The sequence below is a fragment of the Oryctolagus cuniculus genome, chromosome X (genome assembly GCF_051225735.1).
Source record: "Oryctolagus cuniculus isolate XC-2025 breed Fujian yellow rabbit chromosome X, ASM5122573v1, whole genome shotgun sequence".
In the NCBI taxonomy this organism is placed as follows: domain Eukaryota; kingdom Metazoa; phylum Chordata; class Mammalia; order Lagomorpha; family Leporidae; genus Oryctolagus; species Oryctolagus cuniculus.
This window is the reverse complement of record NC_142888.1, coordinates 101,120,486-101,148,450: the sequence shown is the minus strand read 5'-3', so window position 1 is coordinate 101,148,450 and position 27,965 is coordinate 101,120,486. Positions and strand designations below refer to the sequence as shown.

The 27,965-nt window shown below is 41.3% G+C and overlaps 1 protein-coding gene and 1 long non-coding RNA gene across 32 annotated transcripts in view; one reads left to right on the top strand and one right to left on the bottom strand.

Moving 5' to 3' along the window:
- Positions 1–10,265, bottom strand: part of LOC138847504 (uncharacterized) — a 98,645-nt gene extending 88,380 nt beyond the window's left edge. Inside the window, exon 1 of the long non-coding RNA XR_011385342.1 lies at positions 10,135–10,265. This is a non-coding gene — a long non-coding RNA (uncharacterized LOC138847504). The remainder of the gene's footprint in view (positions 1–10,134) is intronic.
- Positions 10,219–27,965, top strand: part of THOC2 (THO complex subunit 2) — a 117,621-nt gene continuing 99,874 nt past the window's right edge. For all 31 annotated transcript variants that reach the window (XR_016228307.1, XR_011385341.2, XR_016228306.1 and 28 more), the window contains exon 1: positions 10,219–10,357. Coding sequence is in view for 26 of the 31 variants with exons in the window: in XM_008273167.5 (XP_008271389.2) it covers positions 10,287–10,357 (71 nt within the window). In the remaining 5 variants the exon portion in view is untranslated. The remainder of the gene's footprint in view (positions 10,358–27,965) is intronic.

The window sequence follows — 27,965 nt, the reverse complement described above, 5'->3', positions numbered from 1 at the left end:
TTCAGTATAGTAGAGGTTGTCAGTAATCAGGTGTATAGGATGATTTATTCTGTTGATGTTAGTCTTTTTACTCAGTTACCCTAGAACTTGCTCAGAAGACCCACATAGAAAATGGCCATGGCAGCTGGGATAGGGCCCATACAGGGACTCAACAAGAAGAACTTCTCAGTGAAACTAGTCTGTCTACCACCACTGTTAAATGAGCTATCTACTTTTCAAAAGAGACCAAGCAATTAGGCACCAGTATGGCAACACTGGCCAGAGGGACCAGATAGTCATCTGATGGAGGTTGCTTACACTGTACCCCTCCAGAGAGAAGGCATCAAATGTCTTCACAGAATTGCATGCATATTCTAAATACAGATTTGCTTTCCATGCTTGCAGTTCTTCTGCCAGCACTACCATGTGGACCCACAGAATGGCTTATTCATCACCATGGTTTCCCACCCAACATTGCCTCCAACATAGGAATTCACTTTAGGATAAAGAAAGTGTGATAATGGCTTCATCTCCATGGAATGCATTGGTCATATTTGGCTTGATAGAATGGTTAAATTTATTGCTGGTACCAGCTGGTAAACACCTCCAGTAAGTCTGGAATACTGTCTTATAGAACCTAGTATATGCTTTAAATCATAGGCCAGTATAGCATTTCATCTCCCTTGTAGTCAGAATGCCTGATTCCAGCATTCAGGGGGTAAAGGTAGGAATAAACACTCTCACTGAATAAATATGTGGTTCCCATCACTAAATTTTGAATTCAGTGGGTTAGAAGGTTCTAGTGCCCCAGGATAAATTCTTCCATTAGAGAATCTGTTAGGATTCTGATATTTTGGAAGCTGACAATGCTCTGTGGCCATTTTATACTTCTCACGCTGTTGAACTCATAGGCAGATAAGGGGGTCACTCTACCAAGCAAGGTCATCTATATTTCTGAAAAGCAAATGAGGTTGCCGCTACACAATGGGGACAAGGAGGACTATATCTAGGAGTGAGGAGCTTCAGAGGGTTTCCTCTTCACATTCTCTTGGTCAATACTAGTGGTCAATGAAAACTGGTAACTCGACCAAGGTAAAATTCTAAGGACCCAGATCCAGTGGGAATAAAGACGTAGGCAACTCTATCAGGTAATATATCCTGTCTTGTTAGGAGATGCTAGGAGAGTGGAGGGGAAATATGGAGGGGTGGTAGAAAAAAGAAGCTATGCTTATCAAGTAAGTGTTTGTTTATAGCTAGAGAAGCAGAGATTGTAGCAACTATGTTTTTTTATTTTTAAAGATGTATTTATTTATTTGAAAGTCAGAGTTACACAGAGAGAGAGGAGAGGCAGAGAGAGAGAGAGAGAGAGAGGTCTTCCATCTGCTGGTTCATTCCCCAAATGACTACAATGGCCGGAGCTGTGCCAATCTGAAGCCAGGAGCCAGGAGTTTCTTCCCAGTCTCCCATGTGGGTGCAGGTGCCCAAGTACTTGGGCCATCTACTGCTTTCCCAGGCCATAGCAGAGAGCTGGTTTGGAAGAGGAGCAGCCGGGACTAGAACCGGCGCCCATATGGAATACCAGCGCTTCAGGCCAGGGTGTTAACCCGCTGCACCACAGTGTGGCCCGTAACTGTTTTTTTTTTTTTTAACTTTTATTTAATAAAAATAAATTTCGAAAGTACAACTTTTGGATTATAGTGGTTTTCCCCCCATAACCACCCTCTCACCCACAATGTAGCAACTATGTTAACGTACCTCATTTTTATCTCTTTAGCTGAAATCCCTGGTGGTGGCTAATATTTTAGATTTCCTGTGTGAGTATGAGTGAATTGGCATCACCCTGAAATGACATAGTAGTTGATGGGACTTGGTACACTTCATTTTGAGGACATGGGTTTTTCATCTGGACAAAGGATACATGGACAAAGGGTGGGTATGGAGAGGCAAAAGGGAGAACCAGGGTTAGAAAATCTGTTTTCCCTTCCATGATCCACTTTTCAATCATCTCTCTCTCTTTTTAAAAAAAGGTTTATTTATTTTATTTAAAAGCAGAGTTACAGAGAGGCAGAGGAAGAGGGAGGGAGGGAGAGAGAGAGAGAGAGAGAGAGTTAGTTAAGTTTTCTATCCACTGGTTCACTTCCCAAATGGTTTGCAACGTCCAGAGCTGGGCTGATCTGAAGCCAGGAGCTTCTTCTGGGTCTCCCATGTGTGTGCAGAGACCCAAGGACTTGGGACATCTTATGCTATTTCCCAGGCACATTAGCAGGGAGCTGGATTGGAAGTGGAGCAGCCAGGATTCGAATCAGCACCCATACGGGATGCCAGCACTACAGGCAGAGGCTTAACCTTCTATGCCACATTGCTGACCACTGTTTCCAACTATTTTTCTTTCGTATATGTGCTGTCGAAGCAAGCACTTAACTATTTTTCTTTAATAATACAAAGGTTTAAGGGCAAACTTTTTTTCTCCCTAAATATCACTTTAGTTGCAACTTATACGTTTCTTCATTAATTCTATGTAACATTTTCATTAATGTTTGGTGCTAAATATTTTTAGTATAACTTTTTCTTTGATCTGTGATTTATTTCAAAGTACATTTTTAAATTTCCAAGGACGGGCATTTTCTTTATCTTTTTGTTACTAATTCCCAATTTAACTGCACTGTATCAGAAAACCTGAAGTGCTTAAGGCTGAGTCTCTGAATGTGCTGACTTTGGCTTTTTTATTTATATATAGTTAATTTTCATAAATATTCAGTGTGCTGGGCCACCACTGGACATATTCATATGGATTACAAAAATGTGCCTTATTATGCAGGTCAAGTGGAACGTGGGGTGAATTTTGGCCCCTACTTGTCGCCTTGGCTAAGTGCCTTTGATCAATGAACACTTGTGGTCCTGTTCATGTATGTGTTCTTGTAAAGAATGTTTATTTTTCAGTTGCTATATACAGTATTTGATATATAACTGCCAGGTCAAGCTTACTCACTTGTTCAAATTTTCTACATCATCATCAATGATTTTGTTTGCCTCATCTATAAGTCTCTTCTTAAAAAAGATTTATTTATTTATTTGGAAAGTAGAGTGACAGAGAGGTAGGTAGGGAGAGAGAGCGAGCAAGCGAGAGATATCTTCCATCTGCTGGTTTACTCCCCAAATGGCTGCAACAGCCAGGGTTGGGCCAGGCTAAAGTCAAGAGCCATGAAATCCATCCAGGTCTCCTACATGGGTAACAGGCATCCAAGTACTTGGGCCATCTGTTGCTGCCTTCCCAGGAGCATTAACAGGAAGCTCCAATATAAGATGCCACTGTTGTAAGCAGTGGCTTAACCTGTTCCACCACTATGCCGGCCAGCCCCTCAACTATCAATTTCTGAGAGAGATAAATTAAAGACTCACTGTGGTGGCAAGTTTTTATTATTATTATTAAATTTAAATTTAATTTAATTTAAATTTATATTATTATTATTTCTCTTTGTAGTTCTGTTACTTTTTGATTCACTTATTGTGAAGTTATAGTTGAGTACATTCAATAAGTTGTCACATTTCCCTGGTCAATTGAACTTTTATGAATACATAGTAAATCTTTTAAAATCTAGTAATTATTTTTCCTTAAAGTCCATTTTATGTAATATCAATCTAGATACAACAGTTTAATTTTTGTTGATTTGGTACATTTTTTGACTGGTGTTTTCCATATTGTTTTATTTTTAAAAATTTTTTGAGACACACACACACACACACACAGACAGAAAAACTGAGAGATTCCATGTGCTAGTTTACTTCTCATATGTCTGCAATGGGTGGATATGGGCCACGACTGGAGGCAGATGAAATCCAGGTCTCCCCTGTGGGTGGAAGGGACCAACCACCTGAATCATGACCACTACCTTCCAGGGTTTGCACTAACAGGAAGATGGAATCAGCAGCTAGAGCTAGGCATTGAATTCAGATACTCTGATGTGGGATGAGTCTATCCTAACTGGCAGCTTAACTGCTAGGCCTAATGCCTACCTCTGTTTCCATGTGTTTTAAGTGTGTCTCTCAAAAATAGCTAGACTAGGACCAGGCGTTTGGTACAGTGCCTAAATTGCTGCTTGGGGCTAATATGCACTCTGCAAGGCAACAGATGATGGCTCAAGTATGTGGGCCCCTGCCATCCATGTGGGAGACTCACAGGAGTTCTGGGATCCTGGCTTCCACCTGGCCAATCCCAGGCTTTTCAGGCATTTGGAGAGTGAACCTATGGATGGAAGATCTCTCTCTCTCTCTCTTTTAATAAAATCTTTAAAAAGATTGAGTTAATAAAATTCCCAAGACTTCCACTACACAAAAGAAGGAAAGAAGGAAGGAAAGAAAGGCAGCTAGGCATCTTTAAAACCAGACTGCTAAAAAAAACCACAAAAACAAATAAACAAAGAAAACCACCAGACTACTTATCTTAACTTTTTAACTGGAGCTTTTAGTTCATTCACATTTTATGAAATTACTGATATATTCAGTTTCAAATCTACTAGCTTCCTCTATTCTTTTGTCCTTCTTTCCCAAAATTGTTGCCTGTTTTATTGCCTTCTGTGAATTGATTATTCCCCCATCTTTCTCTTTCAATTATTTTCCTCTCTGCTGTTTGGAAAGATATGCAATATGCTTTTATTTTTGTCATGGTTATCCTAGCTATTTTAGTATGCATATTTAACACAATTATGACTTTAGTTAACAAAATACATTACCAATGCTCAGCATTCCAGGAGACAGTCCCACATAGAATACAGTCTATAGAAATGCTCAGCACCTGGAGAGACAGGTTCCAAGCCAATCACAGAACCTATCCACACTACTCTCGAGCCCATTAGCATAGGGCCAGGTCAGATCCCTTGAGCCCTTCTTACCAGTTCCACAGGCCTACCTACTACTTTGTGTTGTTTGATTTTAAAAGTCTGGCACCACCGTGAGCACCTTCTTCAGCAGACTGCTACTAGGCTACCACAATTACCATAGCTACTTCTTGCTGTAAGTGTGTGGAGTGCTGGATGTGCCTAGGAGTTTATGATCTCTAGCCACTGACCCACTTGGCAATATGAATGTCCAGCTCCCTTGCCTTAAGCTGGGCAAATTCTGAATAACCTGTGTTCCAGATCTCCCTCTGGGATCATGCAAAGGCTGGTACTTCATTTTGCACCCTTGCTTGGCCTCATCCTCTCCCCTGTCCTGCTTTCCTGACTGCCTTCCCTGATTTTCCTGGGAGTAGTTCCTTAATGAATCACACATGCTAAAATCTTCACCTCAGGGTCTGCATTGGGAAACCTGACCTAAGATAGGGCCTATGCATATAACAAAGTTCAGAATACTGTAGGACAGTCCCCACGCATATGAGGAGCAAAGCTCTGGACATAAACCAGTAATTTCTGCACAGAACACATACATAGAGCCCATTTTCTTTCTTTCTTTTTTTTTTTACCTCTCATTTATTTATTTATTTATTTTTTAACTTTTATTTAATGAATATAAATTTCCAAAGTACGACTTATGGATTACAATGGCTTCCCCCCCATACCGTCCCTCCCACCCACAACCCTCCCCTTTCCCACTCCCTCTCCCCTTCCATTCACATCAAGATTCATTTTCGATTATCTTAATATACAGAAGATCAGCTTAGTATACATTAAGTAAGGATTTCAACAGTTTGCTCCCACACAGAAACATAAAGTGAAAAATAATAGATGATTTTTTTAAATGATGATGAAATCAGATCAGACCTATTGTCATGTTTAATCCCAGTGAGAGTCAAGTTGGGAATTGATAATTTCTTTTTTTTTTTTTTTACAGAAGATCAGTTTAGTATACATTAAGTAAAGATTTCAACAGTTTGCACCCCCATAGAAACACAAAGTGAAATATACTGTTTGAGTACTCGTTATAGCATTAAGCCTCAATGTACAGCACATTAAGGACAGAGATCCTACATGAGGAGTAAGTGCACCGTGACTCCTGTTGTTGACTTTACAAATTGACACTCCTGTTTATGGCATCAGTAATCTCCCTATGCACCAGTCATCATAGAGCCCATTTTCAATCACAGCCCATCTTTATAGCGCTGCCCAGCATCCTGCCAGATGGCAGTGCTATGGTTAGGGCCCATGTGAGTAATAATAGTAATAACTAATATTTGTTGAGCTTTTACTTATGTGCTGGAGACTGTTCTAAGCATGTGTTACCTCATGTTATCTCATTTTGGTCTCAAAACCACACCCCCAATGAGATATAGTTAAGGGGAGAAAACACAGCCCAAATGCTGTTGCATCCTTTTGATAGGGGTGAAGAGTCCTGCTCCATGGCCTCCTTAATTTCTCCACCCTTCTTCCAACTCCTCTCCTTCAGATGTGACTGACTTGATGGGTCCTTTTGGAAGGAGAAACTGGGCATGTGTAGCCAGCCTGTACATCTCTGCTTTATCTTGGGACAGGAGTAGCTGTTTTGCTCCAGTCCAGTGCTGCACGTCACTGGGTGGGGAAGGAGGGCCAGTCTCTTGCTAGTGTTTAGTATTAGGAGGCCCAATTCATTACTTGCAGGTTTAACCACATTCTCTCCTTAACCCTTTCTTCTTGTTGTAAAATTTGGACAAGGAAGAAGAATGTGAATCACCTGTTCCCCTCCAAGCCCAACAGATACTATCATCCTCATTTGATAAAGGAAGAAATAAAAGCATAGAGAAATAAATTAACTTGTCCAAGGTCATGCAGCTAAGTGGTGAAAGCCAAGTTCAAACCCTGTTCTAGAGCCTGATTTCTTGGGTTTGAAGAGGCAAAGGCAACGGAAAAGAGAACAGCAATGAAAAACTGAGAGGAGATGAGTCTTTTAAGGTTTATTTACTTATTTTGAAAGTCAGAGTTTCAGCAAGAAAGGAAGAGACAGAGAGACAGGGATCTTCCCAGGGCTGGGCCACGCTGAAGCCAGGAGCCAGGAGCTTCTTCCAGGTCTCACAAGTGGGTGCAGGGGCCCAGATACTTGGGCCATCTTGTACTGCTTTCCCAGGCCATAAGCAGAGAGCTGGATTGGAAGTGGCAGCTGGAACTCAAACAAGTGCTCACATGGGAGGCCAGCACCACAGATGGTGGCTTTACCAGCTTCGCCACAGTGCCAGTCTGATAACAAGTCTATCTAATCTGGGCACTGTTTATTCCTACCAAACAGGTAGTGCTAACACATCCTGGTTACCAAACTCTGGTCACCTCTACCCTGTGACCTTAAAAAATCTGTCCCTCATAGCGGTCTGGACCAACCTCATTGCTGACCCCCTCTTCCCTACTTCGCCTCCTTTTGGATTTCCGGTTTCAATTGGGAGACCTGACACAGATCATGAAAAGTGCTTTTTCCTCACCAAAGGGGCAGTCTGAGCAGGATGGAGCCCATTAGATTAGTTTGACATAAAAACAACCTTAGCATAATATGCATGTTATTAAGTAGCTCAAAGAGCTCACCTTCATTTTGGATCTTAGAAAAGCTTTTGCTTTGTTTCTAATTAAAAGAAATTTAAAAGAAAATTAAAAGAAAGCTTTTGCTTTCTTTCAATTAATTCTTTGGTTTTTATGATTTTGTCTTGATTTGCTTTTATGTGCTTCTTTCTTGGTCCCATTATCTGTTTTCACTGAGATGGTGTGTAATAAGACTGCTTGACCTTACAATGACCCCAAATCAACTGATTATTCTATGTAGCAGATTGCCAGCATTGAAACTACCCAATCTCTAGCCTTTACCACAGTCCTCAGTCCCTGACTAGCACACTGGTACTCATGAGCCAGTGAGATCACTAGGGAACAATGCTCCCAGCTGCCGAAACAATACCAGACGCTGATAGCAAAGAACAGACAAGCCAACAACAAGGATGCAAAAGATATGATAGCTTTGCAGTCTTGCAGAGCAAAAAGCCAATTAGCTCCGAGTAATTCCTAAAGGAATCATCATAACATGTAAAAATAGTTCTGCAGGCTCTGTGAGAAGGGAAAACCAAGGTCTCAGAGGGCAACATTGTTGCACTCAGGTCATTGCACATTAGAGGTATACTGAGTAGCATACACACTGCATACAAGTTAGTGTTTGGGAGGAGAAATCACTGTGTTTCATGATAAGGCAAGCCATAATACAAGAGAATACAGTAACTCAGTGTCTCTCACAGGAGGTGATCTTACCACCCAGGAGACATTCAAAGTATCTGGACACATTGTTGATTGTAACAACTGGTGTATGTATGTGCTACTGACATCTAGTGGGTCCTTGCTAGAGATATTGCTAAACATGCTACAGTGCAGAGGACTCCACCCAAATCCCTCTTCCCGGCAAAGAATTTTCTGATCCAAATGCAGATAAGAGTCCAAGGTTAAGAATTCTTCCTGTAGATTCTACAGAGAAGTGTATAGTAATACAGTACTTGTATTACAGTAAAGATGATTTCAAAATTACAGAGAGAGAGAGAGAGAGAGAATGAATCTTCCATCCACTGGTTCACTCCCCCAAATGGCCACAATGGCCAGGGCTGGTCCAGGCCAAAGCCAGGAGCCAGGAGCTTCACCCAGGTCACCCACTTGGGTACAGGGGACCAAGGACTTGGGCCATCCTCCTGTGCTTTTCCAGGCCCATTAGCAGGGATCTGGATCAGAAGTGGAGCAGCCAGGACTTGAACCGGCACCCATATGGGATGCTGGCACTGCTGGTGGAGTCTTAGCCTTCTATGCCATAGCTCGGGTTCCAAGTAGTGTCTTAATGGCTTTGTTACATGTCAACTGCTTCTGAAACACTTTAGAGTAAGTTGCAAAGTAATGCTACATTATCTCTAAAGACTTCAATAGTGGGTTAAAGCCCTGGCCGGAAGTGCCAGCATCGCATATGGGTGTTGGTTCGAATCCCGGCTTCTCCACTTCTGGTCCAGCTCTCTACTATGGCCTGGGAAAGCAGTAGAAGATGGCCCAAGTCCTTGGGCCCCCACACCCGTGTGGGAGACTAGGAAGAAGCTCCTGGCTCCTGGCTTCAGACCAGCACAATTGGGGAGTGAACCATTGGATGGAAGACCTCTCTCTCTCTCTGCCTCGCCTCTGTGTAACTCTTTCAAATAAATAAATAAATCTTTAAAAAAAATAAAGATTTCAATAGATGCTTTCTTTTTAAAAACATTGTTTTATTTCTTAATAAAGCAATTAACTTGTTAATTAAGCAATTAACATGGATATAATATTATTACTTAATTTACAGACATGGAATTTTGGTTAATTATCCCAATAATGCTCTTTATAGAAAAAGAAAAAAATTTTCTGGCTGGTAAATAGTTATGTCTCATGTCATCATTAATCTGGAGGTATTATTCAGTCTTCCATGACCTTGATGATTTTGAAGAGTGCAAGCTAATACTTTTTAAAAAAAATTTACTTATTTGAAAGACGGAGTTACACTGAGAAAGGGAGAGACCGAGAGACAGAAAGCTCCAGCAGAAATCAGGATCCCTGAACTCTATCCGGGTCTCCCAAGTCTCCCACGTGGGTGGCAGGCCTTCTGCTGCCTTCTCAGGTGCATTAGCAGGGAGCTGGATTGGAAGTGGAGCAGCGCAGATTTATTGGGGCATCCATTGGGTTGCAGGCCAAGGCTTAACTCACTAAGCCACAACACTGGCCCCAAAGTAAACATTTTGTTTCTCCTACTTGCGCTCCCTAGTTTAGGCCAAGCTAAGAATGATAACTTGCAAACACAGTAGTGTTAGGATTTAGGGATCCACACAGGGCTAGACTATCTTTTCTATTAGCACAATGCTTGGTATGTATTAAGTGGCTGCTCCCTCTCCTTTTGATTTGCTGTATGTTAGAAACTTAGCTGTATGTAAGCAACTTAGCTGCTTAATATTTCTGCCTTGCCTGCATACAGACTGTGAGTTCATTGAAGGTAGGCATCATGGATTATTGTTTCTCTACCTCCAGTGTTTAGTCCAAATTGAAAAATTGTAAAGTACATGCTTGAATTAGTGGTCTGGGGTGGGAATTAGGAAAGAAGATGCGAGCTAGGAGAAGGCCTCGCTATGGCGTTTTCCTGTTTTCCAAAGGGAAGCACGGCGAGGAATGGGGAGGGCGCCGCCAGGGCAGCCACTTGGGGAAAGCGCCCACGGTTGTCTCCTACCTAGTTGGTGTCCCGGCCTAGGGCTTCCGCAGGGTGGGGCGGGAAATCGAAAATCGAACTCGGAGCTCCCGGCATTCCTCGTGGGCGGTGCTCCCCTTTGACCTCTCGTTCGCGTGCTACACATCCGGGCTTCTGTTACTAGCGAGGGGAAGATGGCGGCGGCAAGTGTGGTGCTTCCCGCAGAGTGGATAAAGAACTGGGAGAAATCAGGGAGAGGCGAATTGTGAGTGTTCGGGCTGGAGGCAGCCTCACAGCCCGGCCGGGTCAGGGTGTCGGCAGCACCCTCAGGTGTGGTGGGAGGTTTTTTGGCGGGGGGGGGGGAGTACCCCCTCCCCCACCGGGGTGGCGGGCGTGGATGGTTGGCTGGGAGTTTAGAACTCAGGGAGGTGAGGTGCTGTTAAACCACCGCTGACCTCCTTCCTTCCCCGGCCTCTCCGAAATCCTGCTGCCTGTGTTAGCCCGGCTTCCTTTACCCTCTTAGCAGTACTCCTGTTTCGCCCCTGCCGGTCCCCGCGCTTCTGCTCGGTCTCTCTCTCTCTCTCTCTCTCTTTTTTTTTTTGTCCCCCTCTTCGTTTGAGCTCACTTGGCTCCTTTCTCTTTATGGGTCTGCACTGGGGGTGATTCGGACTTTGCATCTCTCTCTGTCCCATTTCTTCACTCTGCACCCGTTCGACTCCGCAGTTTGAAGCCTGCCCGAAGTCCGAGGAGGGCGAACCGTCCCGGACTCCCTCCCCTCCTCTCCTCTCCGCCCGCCGCCTAGAAGCCTGGGGCATCGCGAAGAGCCCGGCTTGGCACCTCTCGGACTGTCCCGGCCTTGCGCGGCGCCGCGGGCCGTGGGGAAGTGACAGAGATTGCCGCTTTCCCTGAAGACTGCTGGCATTTCTTTGCTCCGTCTTTTCACCTTAGAGCTATTTCGGTTTGGACTCAACTTTAGTCATTACATGTTTCTTATACCCCACTTTGTCCTGGGACTGTAACTAATTCTGGCAGCTCTTCAAGCTCTCCAAGTACCAAGGATACTACGTTTCCTTTAATGATAAAACTTATTCCCGCCCCCCCTCCCTCCGTAATAGAAAACAGTAATTTGGCATACTTGCGGCTTCCTCGCCCAAAATTTCAGCGCTTCCCCATCCCCCTTGGAAAAAAAATTAAGCAGCAGCACAAATCGCAGATGTAAAAGATAACTTAGTTCTAATTTCTTTCCCTGAATCGTTTTAGAAGCTCAGCTCTGTATAAGATCACCTCCTGTTAACCGTTTTGTCATCGTTGTGTCCCCCTTCCCCCATCCCTCTGTGTGGCAAGTGTACTATTGCTAGCGCAAAAGATACAAATCTTTGCAAGTTTGTTACTTGGAACGAAAAGAAAAGCTGGGAATGTGTTGTCTGATGTGCTAGTGTTGCCAGCCTATATCACCTATTCCCTCCCACCGCACTACTTTATATCTTAACTGTGAGCTCTAGAATTGGATTGCCTGAATCATAAGCGGCTGTCTTAGCCACTTAACTAGCTGAGTGACCTTGGGTAAGTTCCTTAACCACTTTTACTGTTTCCCCTTGAGTAAATTGGGAATAATAAGTGCTCTAAGGATTGTTGTGAAGGCTACATAATGCCTGTAAAGCACTTGGCTTATAGTAAGTGCCCAAAGTGATAGCTATTAAAAGTAATATTATTTCAATCTTTAAGATATTTAAACTTCTCAGGACAGCTCTCGCACTTAAAGGCTGCACTACTCAGGTTAGCAATTAATTGGTGTCTGACTCCTGCATGTGTATTTAGTCTTGTACTCTAATGAATTGTGAGGCTGTTGGAGGATAGGAACTATGTTTCATTCCTTTTGGCTCAGCCCCCACCCCAGCTTATGCTTATAGTGCTTATTGGTTTGTTAACTGACCAGAGAATTTTTTTTGATAAACATTTCTTGCTAACTGTTAGAAAACATTTTCCAAATCCTTGTATGTGCTGGTTAGCAAGCAGCTGTAGCTGTCAAGTCCCTCATGTGCAAGGAAGGTGGGATGGAAAGTTACCAAACCGTCATCTTCATTTGTATTAGGGTAACCCCCAAACCCAGACAAGACTGTTGTTCGCTTTTAAAGCCAACTCTTTTATTCCAGGGCTGTCATCTTTGTAGGTTGCTCAGCTTCCTTATTCCAGCTTCAGTTTTTGACAGTTTTATTATAATTGCTTCTGCCTTAGAATGAATGATATATGGATAGGAGGTGAAATTCTGCTTGGCTTCTAACTGGCGGTGGTTGGAGAAAAAAACAAGTTATGTAGGGGTTGACATACCTAGTTCAAATGGAATTTTGGGATCATTTTAAATGTATTTGCCTGATCCATGCTACCCATAATACTTGTAGTTTCTATGTTTGAAGAGCTGCTTTTAAGGACTTAATGTGTAGGAAGTTATTACAAGGCTTGTGGAATATGGTTTATGTGATAGATGTGTAGCCAGTTTTATGATTGTATTTTGTTACATGAAGATAATTTAAAGTTATTATGTGACATAACATTCCAAGTAGCCAGACACATAAATATCCAGTACTTAGTTTTCATTTATTTAACCTTTTTCCTTCATGAAAGCTTAATTATATAAAGCTTAACATGGGAATTTTTGTATCTTGTTAAAGATGCATATTAACATTTTCATTTTGTTAGGACAAATGGTGTTATATTGGAAATAATCATTTCCTTTGCCTGAAAATAGAACCTCTTAAATATGAAAGAGAAACTCAAAACATTAAAGCAAAAGTAGTGTCCCATTAAATTATTAGTGGACTCATTTATAGATTTGGCTTTTAGACTTATTAATATCGAAAATTATATATTGGGCAGATTTTTCCTCTTTAAGGTGATAAATTTTCAGATAAGCTTTAACATGATTAAAAATTATCTTTTAAAAAATGTATGATATATTCTATGAGGTTGTTCATTTCTGTCTCTTAACAGCATAAGTCTATTCTGGGTGTTATAGTGGACTTGAGCATAACTGTGTTAAAAACAAACAGGTGATATGGGGCAGTTTGTAACTTTAATTTTGCCACATGAAAAGCAACTGTGTATTGGATGGAGGGTCTTGGCTTTGAAGAATAAGTTTTGTCAGATAATTAAGCTGAAAAGTGAAACTGTATTTTTCCTGTCTGAATGATCCATCACATACTTAGCTACCTTATTGTGTTTCCAGAGATACCGATCATGTTTTTAATGATAAATTATAGAACTTAAATTTTTTTTTTTTACTTGAGAAACAGAGTCAGAAAGAGAGAGCTCCCATCTGCTGGTTCACTCCCTAAGTGCCTGCTACAGCTGAGGCTGAAGCAGGGATTGGGAACCCAGTGTGTGTCTCTTGTGTGGGTGGCAGAAACCCAACTACTTGAGCCATCACCTGCTGCCTTCCATGATGCACTGAAATTGGGAGCAAAGACTAACCCAGACACTTCCATATGGGATGCAAATGTCTGTCTCTATAGACCTTTTAAAATGATCTTTTCCAAGAAGTAGCAGGGAGCACTACCAAAATGTAATTATTTATTAAGTGTCCTTTCCAGTAATACTCAGACCTACTCTGAACAGGTTTCACTTCTAAATGCAAACTCAAATTCTGCACATATACAGGATACAGATTTAACCACTTTAAGTTTGGAATTAGAGTTTTAGCTTCTTGATAGATCCATGTCAGCATAGGACTTGCCATGACTAAGCTAATAAACTTGTATGTACTGGTAGTTCAGAGAATTATGTTTTTAGTAGAAATCATTAGCACAGTGAGCTCAGCATTTCTTTGTCACAGGCAACCTTAATGGAGGATTTATATCCCAAGCTCTTAATCTGAAGGTGTTAGCCTCATGTCACTACTTGTTCTAATTTTGAAATAGATTTGTCAAATATCATCTATTTCTATTTGAGAACTTTCTTTTCATTTAAAAAACTTACATATCCCAATTAGAAACTTTGCTTTGGTCTTCATTAATTATTGATAGTTATAATAAATGTCATTGCCAACTGTTTTGGTTACAATTCTTTTTCTTCTGCTTATGCCACATGATTCTAGACATTCTGGAATTTAAGTACATTTGGGCATTCAGTAAATGTTGTCTGACCTGAATTTTTCTGAGGGAACTAAGAGGAGAATTTTAGTCTTGGTGCCTCCCCCTTCCAAATTGCTGCAAATCAGTCAAAGCTTTATCTGAAGCATTTCTTTCATGTCTTAGTTCCCATTTGGCATTTGGTTTCTCATTTTAACCTGTATTCATGAGTTAAGTATATGTTTTGGTTTGTTTTCCTTCATTCTTCAGAAAATGTTGAAGCAGTATCAGGAGATTATCTAGGATACTGCTTTCTTTGTTAAAAAATATTCTGTAACACTTAGATGTTGAGGTAAAGTGAGTGCTATTAATATACTTGTGCTTTTTTCTACTGTAAGTGCAGGAACTTCTGTTGTCTTTTTTTAAAAACATTTCCTGTTTCCTACCTCATGAATGCTTGTTTCCACAAGATAAAACTATTTTATCCCAGTATTCATTTTTGTTGGTTATATCTCTTTTCTAACACTGATAATAGAGGTAGCACTTTACTTAATTGAATTTAATGGTTTTTGTGCCTCGTTTTAAAGAATTAAGTGAAGCATGGTTGCCTTTTATGTATGAAGCAAACGTTGAGATGTCAGCATAATCAGATAGTTCAGGATTGTGCTGTTTTCTTTGTACTGGAAAATGTGAGCAAATAAGGTGAAAGCTAAATATTTGTGTTAATAAGTATTCACAAAATATTTCATAATCCTTGGAAGAAGTTGAGACATTTTATTCAGTTTTTCCTGAATCTTTAGCTGAAAGTAAATTCTATTCTTGTTCTCAGGGACCTGAGAGCATGTCCACAGTGATGCTAATTTTTTTTTAATTACTTGAGAGACCAGTTACCCATCTGCCTTTGTCAAATGTTTTCAACAACTGGGGCTTGGCCAAGCTGAAGCCAGGAGGCAGGAACTCAACCTAGTTCTCCCATGTGGGTGGCAGAGAACCAGGTACTTGAGACATCTATATCCTAGGGGCATATTAGAGTTTGAGCTGAGCTGGGACCTTAACTCAGCACTTGGATATGGAATGCACATGTCCTAAATGGCTTCTTAACCATTACATTAAATGCTTGTCTCCTAAATTGTTTTAAAAGTGGAACAAATGGTAAATTCAAATATTTGGAGGTTATTAATTAAGGGACTAAAATAATAATCTGAAGTTGGGTGGAGACATAGAATTTGATTATTTTAAAGCCATATTATTTTAAAGATTTATTTATTTGAAAGGCAGAGTTGTGGAGAGGCAGAGGCGGAGAGAGATTTTCCATCCCCTGGTTCACCCTCCAGATGGCTGCAATGGCTGGAGCTGGGCTAATCTGAAGCCAGGAGCTAGGAGCTTCTTGTGGGTCTCCCATGTGGGCACAGGGGCCCAAGCACTTGGGCTAGCCTCTGCTGCTTTCCCAGGCCAAAGCAGAGAGCTGGATCAGAAGTGGGGCAGCTGGTACTTGAACTGGCATCCATATGGGTTGCTGGCGCTGCAGGTGGCAGCTTTACCTGCTACGCCACAGCACTGACCCCTTAAAGCCATATTAAAATAGGCAACTGTTAAAGATAGTTTTGTTTGTTCCTTCCCTGTAATTTAGGTTAGTGTTTGTAAAATTGTTTAACAGATATGTAGTAAGACAAATGCAGCATTCAGACACAAATTCATTCTTTAAGGACATTGGATACTCGATGGTCTTTTATTAGAAGATTACTTAGGGAGAAGAGTACAGATAAATCTGCAGTAGTTACTAGGGAAAGATTTTTTTTTTTAAGATTTATTTATTTACTTGGAAGGCAGAGTTACAGATGGAGGGAGGGAGGGAGAGAGGGAGAGGGAGAGGGAGAGAATCGATCTTCCATCCGCTGGTTCACTCCCCAGATGGCTCTAACAGCCAGGAGCCAGGAGCTTCTTCTGGGTCTCCCATGTAGGTGCAGGGGCCCAAAGACTTGGGCCATCTTCCGCTGCTTTCCCAGGTCATAACGGAGAGCTAGATCAGAAGTGGAGCAGCAGGGACTCCATATGGGATGCTGGCACTGCAAGTGACGGCCTTACCTGCTGTGCCACTGTGCTGGCCCCGGGGAAAAATTCTATTTTTAAAGTTTTATTTATTTTTCTTTATTTGAAAGGCAGAGTAAGTAAGTGCCCTCTCCCCTGCGCCCCCCCCCCCCCCCCGATCTTCCATCCACTGGTTTACTTTCCAAATGCCTGCAACAGTTGGGGCCAGGCCAGGCCAGGCCAAAGTCAGGAGCCCAAAACTCCATCTGGGTCTCATGTAGGTGTGTGACAGGGATGTAACTACCTAAACCATCATCTGCTTCCTTCCAGGGTGTGCAATAACAGGAAGCTAGATAGGAAGCAGAGTAGTAGCTGGGACTCAAACCAGGGACTCTTAAGGTAGCTTAACAGTGTGCCACAGTGCCTACCTCTGGGGGAAAATTCTTACTGTTTGTTTTTTGTTTTCTGCTATAATGAAGGAATACCTGTTTTATACTAGGGATATACAATTCTCTGTTACGCAGATGAGTTGCATTATTGCCATAACCCATTAGTGATTCAATACACAATCTGAGCAAATCTTTGAGATGCTAATTAATAGTTCATTATAAGATTATCATCTGCATGCTAATGAATATGTTTTTGGCCTAGTGATTGACAGTATAGAATTATATTTCAGTTATTAAAACTATGGAATGATGACTGTACCATTAAGTAGGAGTTGGACCACTGACAAACCTTCCCTTCTCAACCATTGGGGAGGGATTATCACAAAAGGCACAGGAACTAAGAGTTTTAAAACAAGTAGAAAACGAAGCTAATGAAAATGTGAGGAAGCACATGCATTTGCTACAAGAAGGAATTTAAAAATCTTTTCCTTTTTTCTGTAAAAAGGATATTTGATCTTACATTTTAATATCCTGAACACAAAGGGAAAACTGAATTACTTGATTCTCTTAAATTAATTTTGTCAAAAACAGGATGCTTCATGGTATTACAATTTAAAGGGAATTGAATCTATAGGGGCAGTGAGAACCACAAGTGGGAATTGTTTTAATACTTCAGAATAAATATCGAAGCACTAGTGATATGCTTTCTTACATGTATATCCAACAAAGAGCTATATGATAGGCATTTTTAGGTTATATTTTTTAAAAACGATTTATTTTATTTATTTGAAAGGCAGAATTACACCCACTGGTTTACTCCTCAAATGGTTACAACATCGGGGCTGTGCCAGGCAGAAGCCAGGAGCTTCTTCCGGGTTTCTCACGTGGGTGGCAGAGGCCCAAGCACTTGGACCATCCTCTGCTGCTTTCCCAGGCTATTAGCAGGGAGCTGGATTGGAAGTGGAGCAGCAAGACTTGAACTGGTGCCCATATAGGATGCTGATGTCACAATTGGTGGCTTTACCCACTGGGCTAGAATGCCAGTTCCCAAGTATTATCTCTATTGCTTATCGAAAGGCATATTTATTTTATATTCCAGATAAGCTTGTGGTAAGTTTAACATGTTTTTGTTAAATTAGAAACTTAACCAATATTCTCAACCCATTGGAAGGCCTGTCTGGCTCTCTAGGGAAGTAGTTGATAATATTTGGGATTGGACATAAACCAGTTTATTCTATCATTTGTAAGGAACACTCTAAAGATTTTTTTTTCTGGAGGGAGGTGGTTAAAAACTTATAACTAAATGAGATTTGATTTAATAATTGTTTTGGCATTTTTATTGCTTTTTGAAAATAATTTTGTGTGGCTGACATTGTGGTGCAATAGGTAAAGCTGCCTCCTGAGATGCTGGTATTCCATATGGGTACCAGTTTGAGTCCCAGCTGCTTGGTTTCTGATCTAGCTACTTGGTAACGCACGTGGGAAAGCAGCAGAAGATGGCCCAAGTGCTTGGGCCCTGTACCTGGCCCAGCCCTGGCCATTGCTGCCATCTGGGGAGAGTACTAGTGGGTGAAAAGTCAATCTCTCTCTCTCTCTCTCTCTCTCTCTCTCTCTAACTCTACCTTTCAAATAAATAAAGTAAACTTAAAAAAATTTTTTTGTGAAACCTACAAGTTGACTGGCAAATGTTTATTAATCGTTGACAACCTTATTCTCATCCTGATGAAGTATTGCAATAATCAAAAGAGGTGAGCTGCATAGGCATGGGTAATCTGCGAAGTGGACAATCTCTATGGGATGATGGTAATGTGGTGTTATATTTAGCCTTAGATGTAGTATATAAGCAGCTTCTGTAAATCTTAAAATGTCTTATTTCATTGACTAGGAAAAAGATAGCTGGATATAAAAAGAAACCATTGTATATGCATTCATTGGTTGTCTTTATTGTCTTTAAAGCCTTTTTCAACTTGTAATAATATTTCTTTTTCTAAAGTGTGAAATTTAACAAAAATACAGTAAAATGCACAAAACCCAAATGTAGAACTTAAAGAATCATTGTAAAATGCACAACCACCTAACTTACACTCAGTACAAGACAAGATAATCTTTTTTTTTAAAGATTTATTTTTTTATTTGAAAGAGTTACAGAGGGTTTATTTGAAAGGCAGAATCACAGAGAGGCAGAGGCAGAGTGAGAGAGAAAGGTCTTCCATCCATTGCTTCATTCCCCAAATGGCCGTGATGGCCAGAGCTGGGCTGATCTGAAGCCAGGAGCCAGGAGCTTCTTCCAGGTCTCCCATGTGAGTGCAGGGGCCCAAGGACTTGGGCCGTTTTCTACTGCTTTCCTAGGCCATAGCAGAGAGCTGGATTGGAATTGGAGCAGCTGGGACTTGAACTGGTGCCCATGTGGGATGCCAGCACTGCAGGTGGTGGCTTTACCCACTACATCACATCGCCAGCCCAACATAATTTTCTTGATCAAACCCTTTCTGCCTCCTCTGTGGTAACCATTATCTATCTATTTTTTTTTTTTTAAGATTTATTTATTTACTTGAGAGGTAGAGTTATAGACAGAGGGAGAGACAGAGAGAGAGAGAGAGGTCTTCCATCTGCTGGTTAACTCCCCAAATGGCTTACAACGGCTAAAGCTGGGCCAATCCAAAGTCAGGTGCCAGGAGCTTCTTCCGGGTCTCCCACACTGGTACAGGGGCCCAAACACTTGGGCCATCATCTGCTTTCCCAGGCCATAGCAGAGAGCTGGATTGGAAGAGGAGCATCTGGGACTAGAACCGGTGCCCATATGGGATGCTGGTGCTACAGGCAGAGGCTTATCCCACTATGCCACAGTGCTGGCCCTGGTAACTATTACCTTGACATTTATGGTTTATCTCTTCCTTACTGTTCCTTATGGTTTTACTAACCAATTAGCTTAAGTTTGTTATTGTACTTCAAATGCTGGAGTATGTATTCTATTGTATCGAGCTGCTTTTGCCGAGATTTTTTGTCTTAAGGATCCATCCACCCATGTGGTTTTGTATTTGCAGTTCATTCATTTTCATAGCTGCAAGATACTCTGTTGCATCACTGTACTATTATTGTTGCTAGTTTTTGAAACATTAGCAGTGCCAATAGAAACATTCATACATAACTGTCTTGGTGTATACAAGCTTGTCTTTTTTGTAGGGTATCTACTTATAGATTCACTGGATTTTATACTGTACTTCAGCTCTAATAGATATTGCCAGACTTTTGCAATATACACTCCTACCAGCCATGTATGAGAATTGACATTGTTGCACACTGTTGCTAACATTTGATATTGTCAGACTTTAAATATTTTTGTCAGTATGATACATATATAATGGTATTTTATTGTGGCTCTGTTTTTTTGTGCACATATTTTTATATGTTTTCAGTGTCTTTAAGTTCTGATTTTACCTCGTAAAGGGTCTCTATATATTTTGCCTATTTTTCTATTGAATCATTTGCATTTCTTCTATTGATTTGTGGGTGTTCATTATATATGAGATCTTTAACAAGTTCATGGAAAATGTATATTATGAAAAAACTATGCATGAATTAAAAATTTTTACAACAAAACTTGATTACATTTTTCTAAAAACACTTTTTAAACGATTTATTTGAAAGAGTGATGGTGGAGGGAGGAGAGGCAGAGACATAGAGGCAGAGATCCATTCACTGGTTCACTCCCCAAATGGCCAGGGCTAGAGCAGGCTGCAGCCAGGAGTCTGGAAGTCCATCTAGATCTCGTACAGGGGTGGCATGGGCCCAAGTACTTTGACCATCTTCTCCTGATTTCCCAGGCACATTAGTAGGGGACTAGATAGGAAGCAGAACAGCTAGGACTTGAATTTGAGAGGGAGCTGCTTAACCTGCTATGCTACAACACTAGCCTCTTTAAAAAATAAAATAAAGATTTATTTATTATATTTGAAAAGCAGAGTTACGGGACGGGGGGGGGGAGAAGGGGGGGTATCTTCCACTTGCTGGTTTACTTCCCAGATGGCTGCAATGGCTGGGGCTGGGCCAGGTGGAAGCCAAGAGCCAGATTCTTCATCTGGGTTTCCCAGGTTGGTACAGGGGCCCAAGCACTTGGACCATCTTCTGCTGCTTTCCCAGGCACATTAGCAGGGAGCTGGATTGGAAGTGGAGCAGCCAGGACTCAAACCAGCATCTGTATAGGATGCTGGTGTTGCAGGCAGCAGCTTAACCTGCTACGCCACAGCGCCGACCCCAACTCTGGCCTCTTGAAGCCTGATAGAGTGTGTGTTTGAGCCCTGGTGGGTTACACTATAATTTTTGCAGCCATCTTTTCTTATTCTTTGGCTTACATATCCACTCTTTTTTTCCTAAAGATTTTATTTATTTATTTGAGAGAGAGAGTTATAGACAGAGGGAGAGACAGAAAGATCTTCCATACATTGGTTCACCCCCCAGCTGGCCGCAATGGCCGGAGCTGCGCCGACCTGAAGCCAGGAGCCAGGAGCTTCTTCCTGGTCTCCCATGTGGGTGCAGGGGCCCAAGTGCCTGGGACATCTGCTGCTTTCTCAGGCCACGGCAGAGAGCTGGATCGGAAGAGGAGCAGCTGAGACTAGAACTGGCGCCGCAGGATTAACCTACTGTGCCACAGTGCTGGCCCCCATATCCACTCTTAATGGTGACTTTTGATGAACAGAAATTAATCATTTTAATGTAGTCAGATTTATTAGTCATCTGCTTTATGATTAGATATTTTTTGTTTAAGCAATTTTCTTTGCTCCAAGGTTAATGAACTTGTACTTCTATAATCTTCTGAGAACTTAGTTTTTCTTTTCATTTTTAAGTTTTGTCTACCTGGTGTTGACTTTTGCTGTGAGGTAGACATTACAATAAGTTGTGGTTGAAATAGATGAAGAAATTCCTGCTTCACACAGATAAGTAGTTGGCTGAAGGAGAATTTTGTTAGCCTCTTAGAATAATTGTTTATATTCTTCTTTGGTGTCATGTCAGAGTTCTGTCAAGTGGCAGTTCTTGATAGTTTGTTGTAACATTGAATTTAAATTATAATAGGGAACTTGCTGTATCTTTAAAAAGATTATTTATTTGAAAGGCAGAGTTACAGAGAGGCAGAGAGAGAGAGAGAGAGAGAGAGAGAGAAAGAGAAAGGTCTTCCATCCACTGGTTCACTCTCCTAATGGCTGCAATGGCCGGAGCTGGGCTGATTCGAAGCCAGGAGCTTCCTCCAGGTCTCCCATGCAGGTGCAGTGGCCCAAGCACTTGGGCCGTCTTCTACTGCTTTCCCAGGCCACAGCAGAGAGCTGGATTGGAAGTGGAGCAGCTGAGACTCTCCCCCTTTCCCTAGCTCTAGCACATGACAGGATTTCCTTTTTCATGACTGAATAATTTATATATACATATGTAAATTTATAAGCATTTATATGTATGTACACACAGATTTATCCCTTTTATTAATCCATGGATTATTTCTACCTCCTAATTATTGTGAGTAATGTTTCAGTGAACCTGAGAGTGTAGATAACCCTTTGAGATTCTGATTTCAGTGCTTTTGGATAAATATCTAGAAGTGGGATTGGTAAATCATACGGTAGTTGTATTTTTAAATTTTTTGATGAAAACCTCTATACTGTTTCCTATAGTGGCTATATTATTTTACATTCCCACCAACAATCACGAATGTCCAGTTTCTCCATATCGCCTCAATAATGATGATTATTTTGTTTTTTAAAACAAAAATGATCATACAATGAGATGTATCTCATTGTAGATTTAATTTGTAATTCTCTGATTATTAGTGATATTGAGTACTTGTTGATGTACTTACTGGACATTCGTATGTTTTTGGAGAAATGCTTAAGTACATTGCCCATTTTATAAATAGTTACTTTTTTTTTTTTTTTTTTTGCAGTTGAACTGTTGGAGTTCTTTATATGTTTTGGGTTGTTAGCTCCTTATCAGATACAGGTTGAGTATCCCTAATCTGAAAATCCTAAATGCACCAAAGTCCAAAACTTCTTGGGTACCAGTGTGATGGCCCAAGTGAAAAATTCACCTGATTTTCTGATGGGTTACACTCAAAATGCAGATGCATAAGGCACAGTTTATTCAGTATCCCTAAGGGAGAAAAGATTGTATCAGGGGAAAATATTTGGCATAGTGGTTAAGACTGCTTGGGATGCCTGTATTCTATATCAGAGTGGTGGGGTTCAAATCCCAACTCTGATTCTGATCTAGCTTCCTGATAATGCACACCCTGAGAGTCATCAGGTCACAGTTCAAATACTTGAGTCCCAGCTACCCACATGGGAGACCCTGATGGAATTCTAGGCTCTTGGCTTAGGCCAAGCCTGGTGCTGGCTGCTGTGAGTATTTGGGGAGTGAACTAGTGGATGGAAGATCTCTGGCTCTGTTGCTCTGCCTTTCAAATAAATGAAAATAATTAAAAATTTAAAATTACCTTTAGGCTGATGTGTAAGGTCTGTATCAAACTAAATGAATTTTATATATTGACTTTGGTCCCATCTTCGAGATATCTCAAACTCTGAAATACTAATGGGCTCAATCGTTTTTACTAAGGTATAATCCTGTATATGGTTTGCAAATGTTTTCTCCCATTCTCTCTCTCTCTTTTTTAAAAAGATTTATTTATTTATTTGAAAGAGTTACACACAGAGAGAAGGAGAGGCAGAGAGAGAGAGAGAGAATCTTCCATCCTTTGGTTCATTCCCCAGTTGGCTGCAATGGCCAGAGCTCCCATTCTGTTGGCTCCCTTTTCACTCTGTTGAGGGTTTCCTGTTCTGCACAGGAGCTTGCTAATTTGATGCGGTTGCATTTGTTTTTTTCTGATTTGTTTCCTGTGCTTTTGGTGTCATATCCTAGAAATTATTGCTAAAACAATGACAGAACTTTCCTCCTGTGCTTTCTTCTAGAAGTTTTGTAGTTTTTTTATTAATGTCTTATTTTATTTATTTGAAGGACAGTGTGACAGAGAGGGAGACAAACAGTGAGAAAGAGATCTTCTCATCTTGTGGTTCACTCGCCCAAAATGGCTGCAATTGCCCAGGCTGGGACGGGCTGGATCCAGAACTCCATCTGGATCTCCCATGTGGGTGGTAGCAGTAGCATTTGGATCATCCTCCACTGCCAGGCTCATTAGTAGGGAACTGGAGCAGCTGAGACTTCAACCGGCACTCTGATCTGGGATGCCAGCATCCCAAACCGTAGCTTAACCTGCTGTGCCATGATGATGGCCACAGGAGTTTCACAGTTTGAAGTTTTAACTTTATGCTTGTATTCCATTTTGAGTTGATTTTTTAAAAAGAGTTATTTATTTATTTATTTATTTTTTGACAGGCAGAGTGGACAGTGAGAGAGAGAGACAGAGAGAAAGGTCTTCCTTTGCCGTTGGTTCACCCTCCAATGGCCATTGCGGCGGTTGGCGCACCACGCTGATCCAATGGCAGGAGCCAGGTACTTATCCTGGTCTCCCATGTGGTGCAGGGCCCAAGCACTTGGGCCATCCTCCACTGCACTCCCGGGCCACAGCAGAGAGCTGGCCTGGAAGAGGGGCAACCGGGACAGAATCCGGCGCCCCGACTGGGACTAGAACCCGGGGTGCCGGTGCCGCAAGGCGGAGGATTAGCCTAGTGAGCCGGGGCGCCAGTTTAAAAAGAGTTATTTATTTATTTGAAAGAGTTACACAGAGAGAGGGAGAGACAGAATGATCTCTCATCTGCTGATTCACTTCCCAGATGGCTGCAACAGCCAGGGCTGGGCCAGGCTGAAGCCAGGAGCTTCACTGGGGTCTCCCACATGGGTGGCAAGGTTATAGGCACTCAGGCCATCTTCCACTGCTTTTCCAGGCCCTTAGCAGGGAGCTGGGTTGGAAGTGGAGCATCTGGGCCTTGAACCAGAGTCCATATGGGAAGCTGGCACAACCCTCTGTACCACAATGCTATTTTTGTCTTTAATTTCTTTTAGAAATGTTTTGTACGTTGAAGTTTTCAATGTTAAAGTCTTGATTCTTAGCTTGCATTTACACATATTCCTAAATACATTATTTTTGGTGTTGTAAATGATGCTTTCTTAATTTCCCTTTTGGATTGTTCATTTTTAGCATATAGAAGCACAACTGAATTTTGTATATTTTGTATCTTGTTTCGGTGAAATTGTTTATTTTAAGAGGTTTTTTTGGTAGAATCTTTTAAGCTTTTCTGCATAGGAGATCTTGTCATCTGTGAATGGAGATAATTTTACTTTTCACTTTCTGATTTGGATGCCATTTTTTCTTGCTTAATTGTTGTGTCTAGAACTTCCCATAATATGACGAATAGAAGTAGTGTGAGTGGGCATTTATACTACGTTCCTGATCTTAGAGGAAAAATTTTTGTTTATCACTATTCTGTATGTTACTGGTGAGCTTTTCATATTAGACTTTTTTTCTTACTAGACTTTTGTTATGTTGACGTAATTTCCTTCTATTCTAGTTTGTTAAGTGTTTTTTATCATGAAGGATGGTTGAATTTTGTCAGCATTTTTGCATCTATTGAGACGATTGTATAATTTTTGTCCTTTGTTCTGTTAATGTGTATCATGTTGGTGGATTTTAGTATGTTGGGCCTTCCTTCATCCCAGGGAGAAATCTCTCTTTTCATGGTGTATGATTCCTTTTTGTGAGCTATTGAATTTAATTTTCTCATATTTTCTTGAGGATTTTTATGTGCATATTCACCAGGGAAGATGGTCTGTAATTTTCTTATAATGTCGGGTTTTTTTTTTTTTTGTCTTTGGTAATTCTGGCTTCACAAGATAAGTTTGGAAGTGGTCCCTCTGATATTTTGGACAAATTAGAGAAAGATTAATTCATCTTTTAATGTTTGATAGAACTGACCTTGCAGCCATCTGCTCCTGAACTTTACTTTTTTAAAAATTATTGATTAAAACCTTTATAATTATAGTCTCTTCAGATTTTCTCTTTAAGATTCATTTTTTTTAAGGAAGATTCATTCTTGATAGGTTGTATGGTTCTAAGAATTATCCATTTGTCCTCAGTTTTCAGTTTGTTGGCATATAATTGTTTATGGTAGTATCTTTTATATATGTTTATGGGGTACAAAGTGATGTTATGACATATGAGGGTAGTTTAGAAAGTCATGGAAAAATGGAATTGAGAGAGAAGCTTTTTTGGTACAGGAAATTTTGAAATCTGCATAGTTTATAATATACACTGACCATGAACTTTTTGAAAACCTTTTGAAAACCTTGTGTATACGATGTGGACTGATAAATTCCAGCTAAAGAATACATCCTTCACCTCAAGTACCTTTTTTGTGGTGAGACCATTTAAAATTTGCTCTCAACAATTTTTGAAATAATGTAATACATTGTTATTAACTAGTCACCATGCTGTCCAAAGGTCTCAAAAAACTTACATCTTCTCTAACTGAAACTTTGTATCTTTTGGCCATCACCTCCCATTATCTCTAACCCCAGCCTTTGGTAATCACTTTTATTTGTGTTCTCTGCTTCTGTGAGTTTGAGTGTTTTGGATTCTGCGTATAAGTGAAATCATGTGGTATTTGTCCTTCTGTGCCTAGCTTAGTTCAGTTATTCTAAGATCCTTAAGGTTTATCCATGTTTTTGCAAATGACAGAATTTCCTTCTTTTAAAGGCTGGGTAATTTTCTTTTTGTATATACTCCATATTTTCTCTATCCATCTATTGATGGAAATTTAGGTTCATTCCAACTATAACTACTGTGAATAATGTTGTAGTGAATATGGATCTCTTTTGACATACTGTTTTTTGGTGTTTTTTTTTTTTTTTTGGACAGCCAGAGTGGATAGTGAGAGAGAGAGAGACAGAGAGAAAGGTCTTCCTTTTGCCATTGGTTCACCCTCCCATGGCCGCCACGGCTGGCGCGCTGTGGCCGGCGCACCACGCTGATCCGAAGGCAGGAGCCAGGTGCTTCTCCTGGTCTCCCATGCTGGTGCAGGGCCCAAGCACTTGGGCCATCCTCCACTGCCTTCCCGGGCCACAGCAGAGAGCTGGCCTGGAAGGGGGCAACCGGGAAAGAATCCGGTGCCCCGACTGGGACTAGAACCAGTGTGCCAGTGCTGCTAGGTGGAGGATTAGCCTATTGAGCCGCGGTGCCGGCCATACTGTTTTCTTTTTTTAAAAGATTTGAAAGGCAGAGTTATAGAGAGGCAGAGGCAGAGGCAGAGGCAGAGAGAGAGAGAGAGAGAGAGAGATATCTTCCATCCGCTGGTTCACTCCCTAAGTGGCTGCAACTGCCAGAGCTGTGCTGATCCCAAGCCAGGAGCCAGGATCATCTTCGAGGTCTCCCACGTGGGTGCAGGGGCCCAAGGACTTGGGCCATCTTTTACTGCTTTCCCAGGCCATAGCAGAGAGCCGGATCAGAAGAGGGCCAGCCGGGACTAGAACCGGCACCCATATGGGATGCTGGCGCTTCAGGCCAGGGCTCTATCCTGCTGCACCACAGTGCCAGCACCCCTACGCCACTTCTAATTCAACTCCCTGCTAATGAGCTGGGGAAAGCAGCTTGCTACCCGACATGGGAGACCTGCATGAAGCTCCTGGCTCCTGGCTTCATGTGTTATGGGGAGAGGATATGGATAGAGTGTGTTATGAGTTTTTCTATTGACTTCCATGTGGTTTGATATTTGACTTGGGTCTCTTAACTGATTTATGATAAAGAGAATTGGTTTGTGTGTTATTCATTGACTTAGTGCCAGGAAGAAAAGTTTTGGGTTTCCTATTCTGTCATCTTACTGATGACACTCCCATCAAAAACATTCACAAGTAAGCTGGCTTTTATTTGTGTATGATCATGAAGAATGTAATGAAATAGTTTAGTGACATCTTAAGTGAGACTGGTTTTTTTTCTTTGCTTTGAGTTTTTGATCTTGAAGAAGTTATTGGGACAGTTTGGTGCCACTGCCTTGATAGTGCTAAGGCTGATCAGCAGTCTTACTCTCCATTGTTTTCAGACTATTATTTAGAATGTCTAGAGCAAAAGGAAAAGGATGTTTTGGTATTATGAAAGTAGTTTTGACCTTGTAGATCTCAAGAGTGAGTCCTCAGGATCAGGGGTTTGTGAAGCAGATGCTAACAACTGCTGCTTTATTGAGTTAAAAAAGTTCTCTTCTAAACATTAAAAAAAATAATAAAAAAGGGGCAGTCTTTTGGCACAGCAGTTAAGACACCACTTGGGATGCCTGCATCCCATATCAGAGCCTGGGTTCGAGTCTCTGCTTCACTTCCTATCTAGCCTCCTCTTAATGTGTACCCTGGGATGCACCAGGTGATGACCCAAGCACTTGGGTCCTGCCAGCCATGTGGGAAACTCACCTGG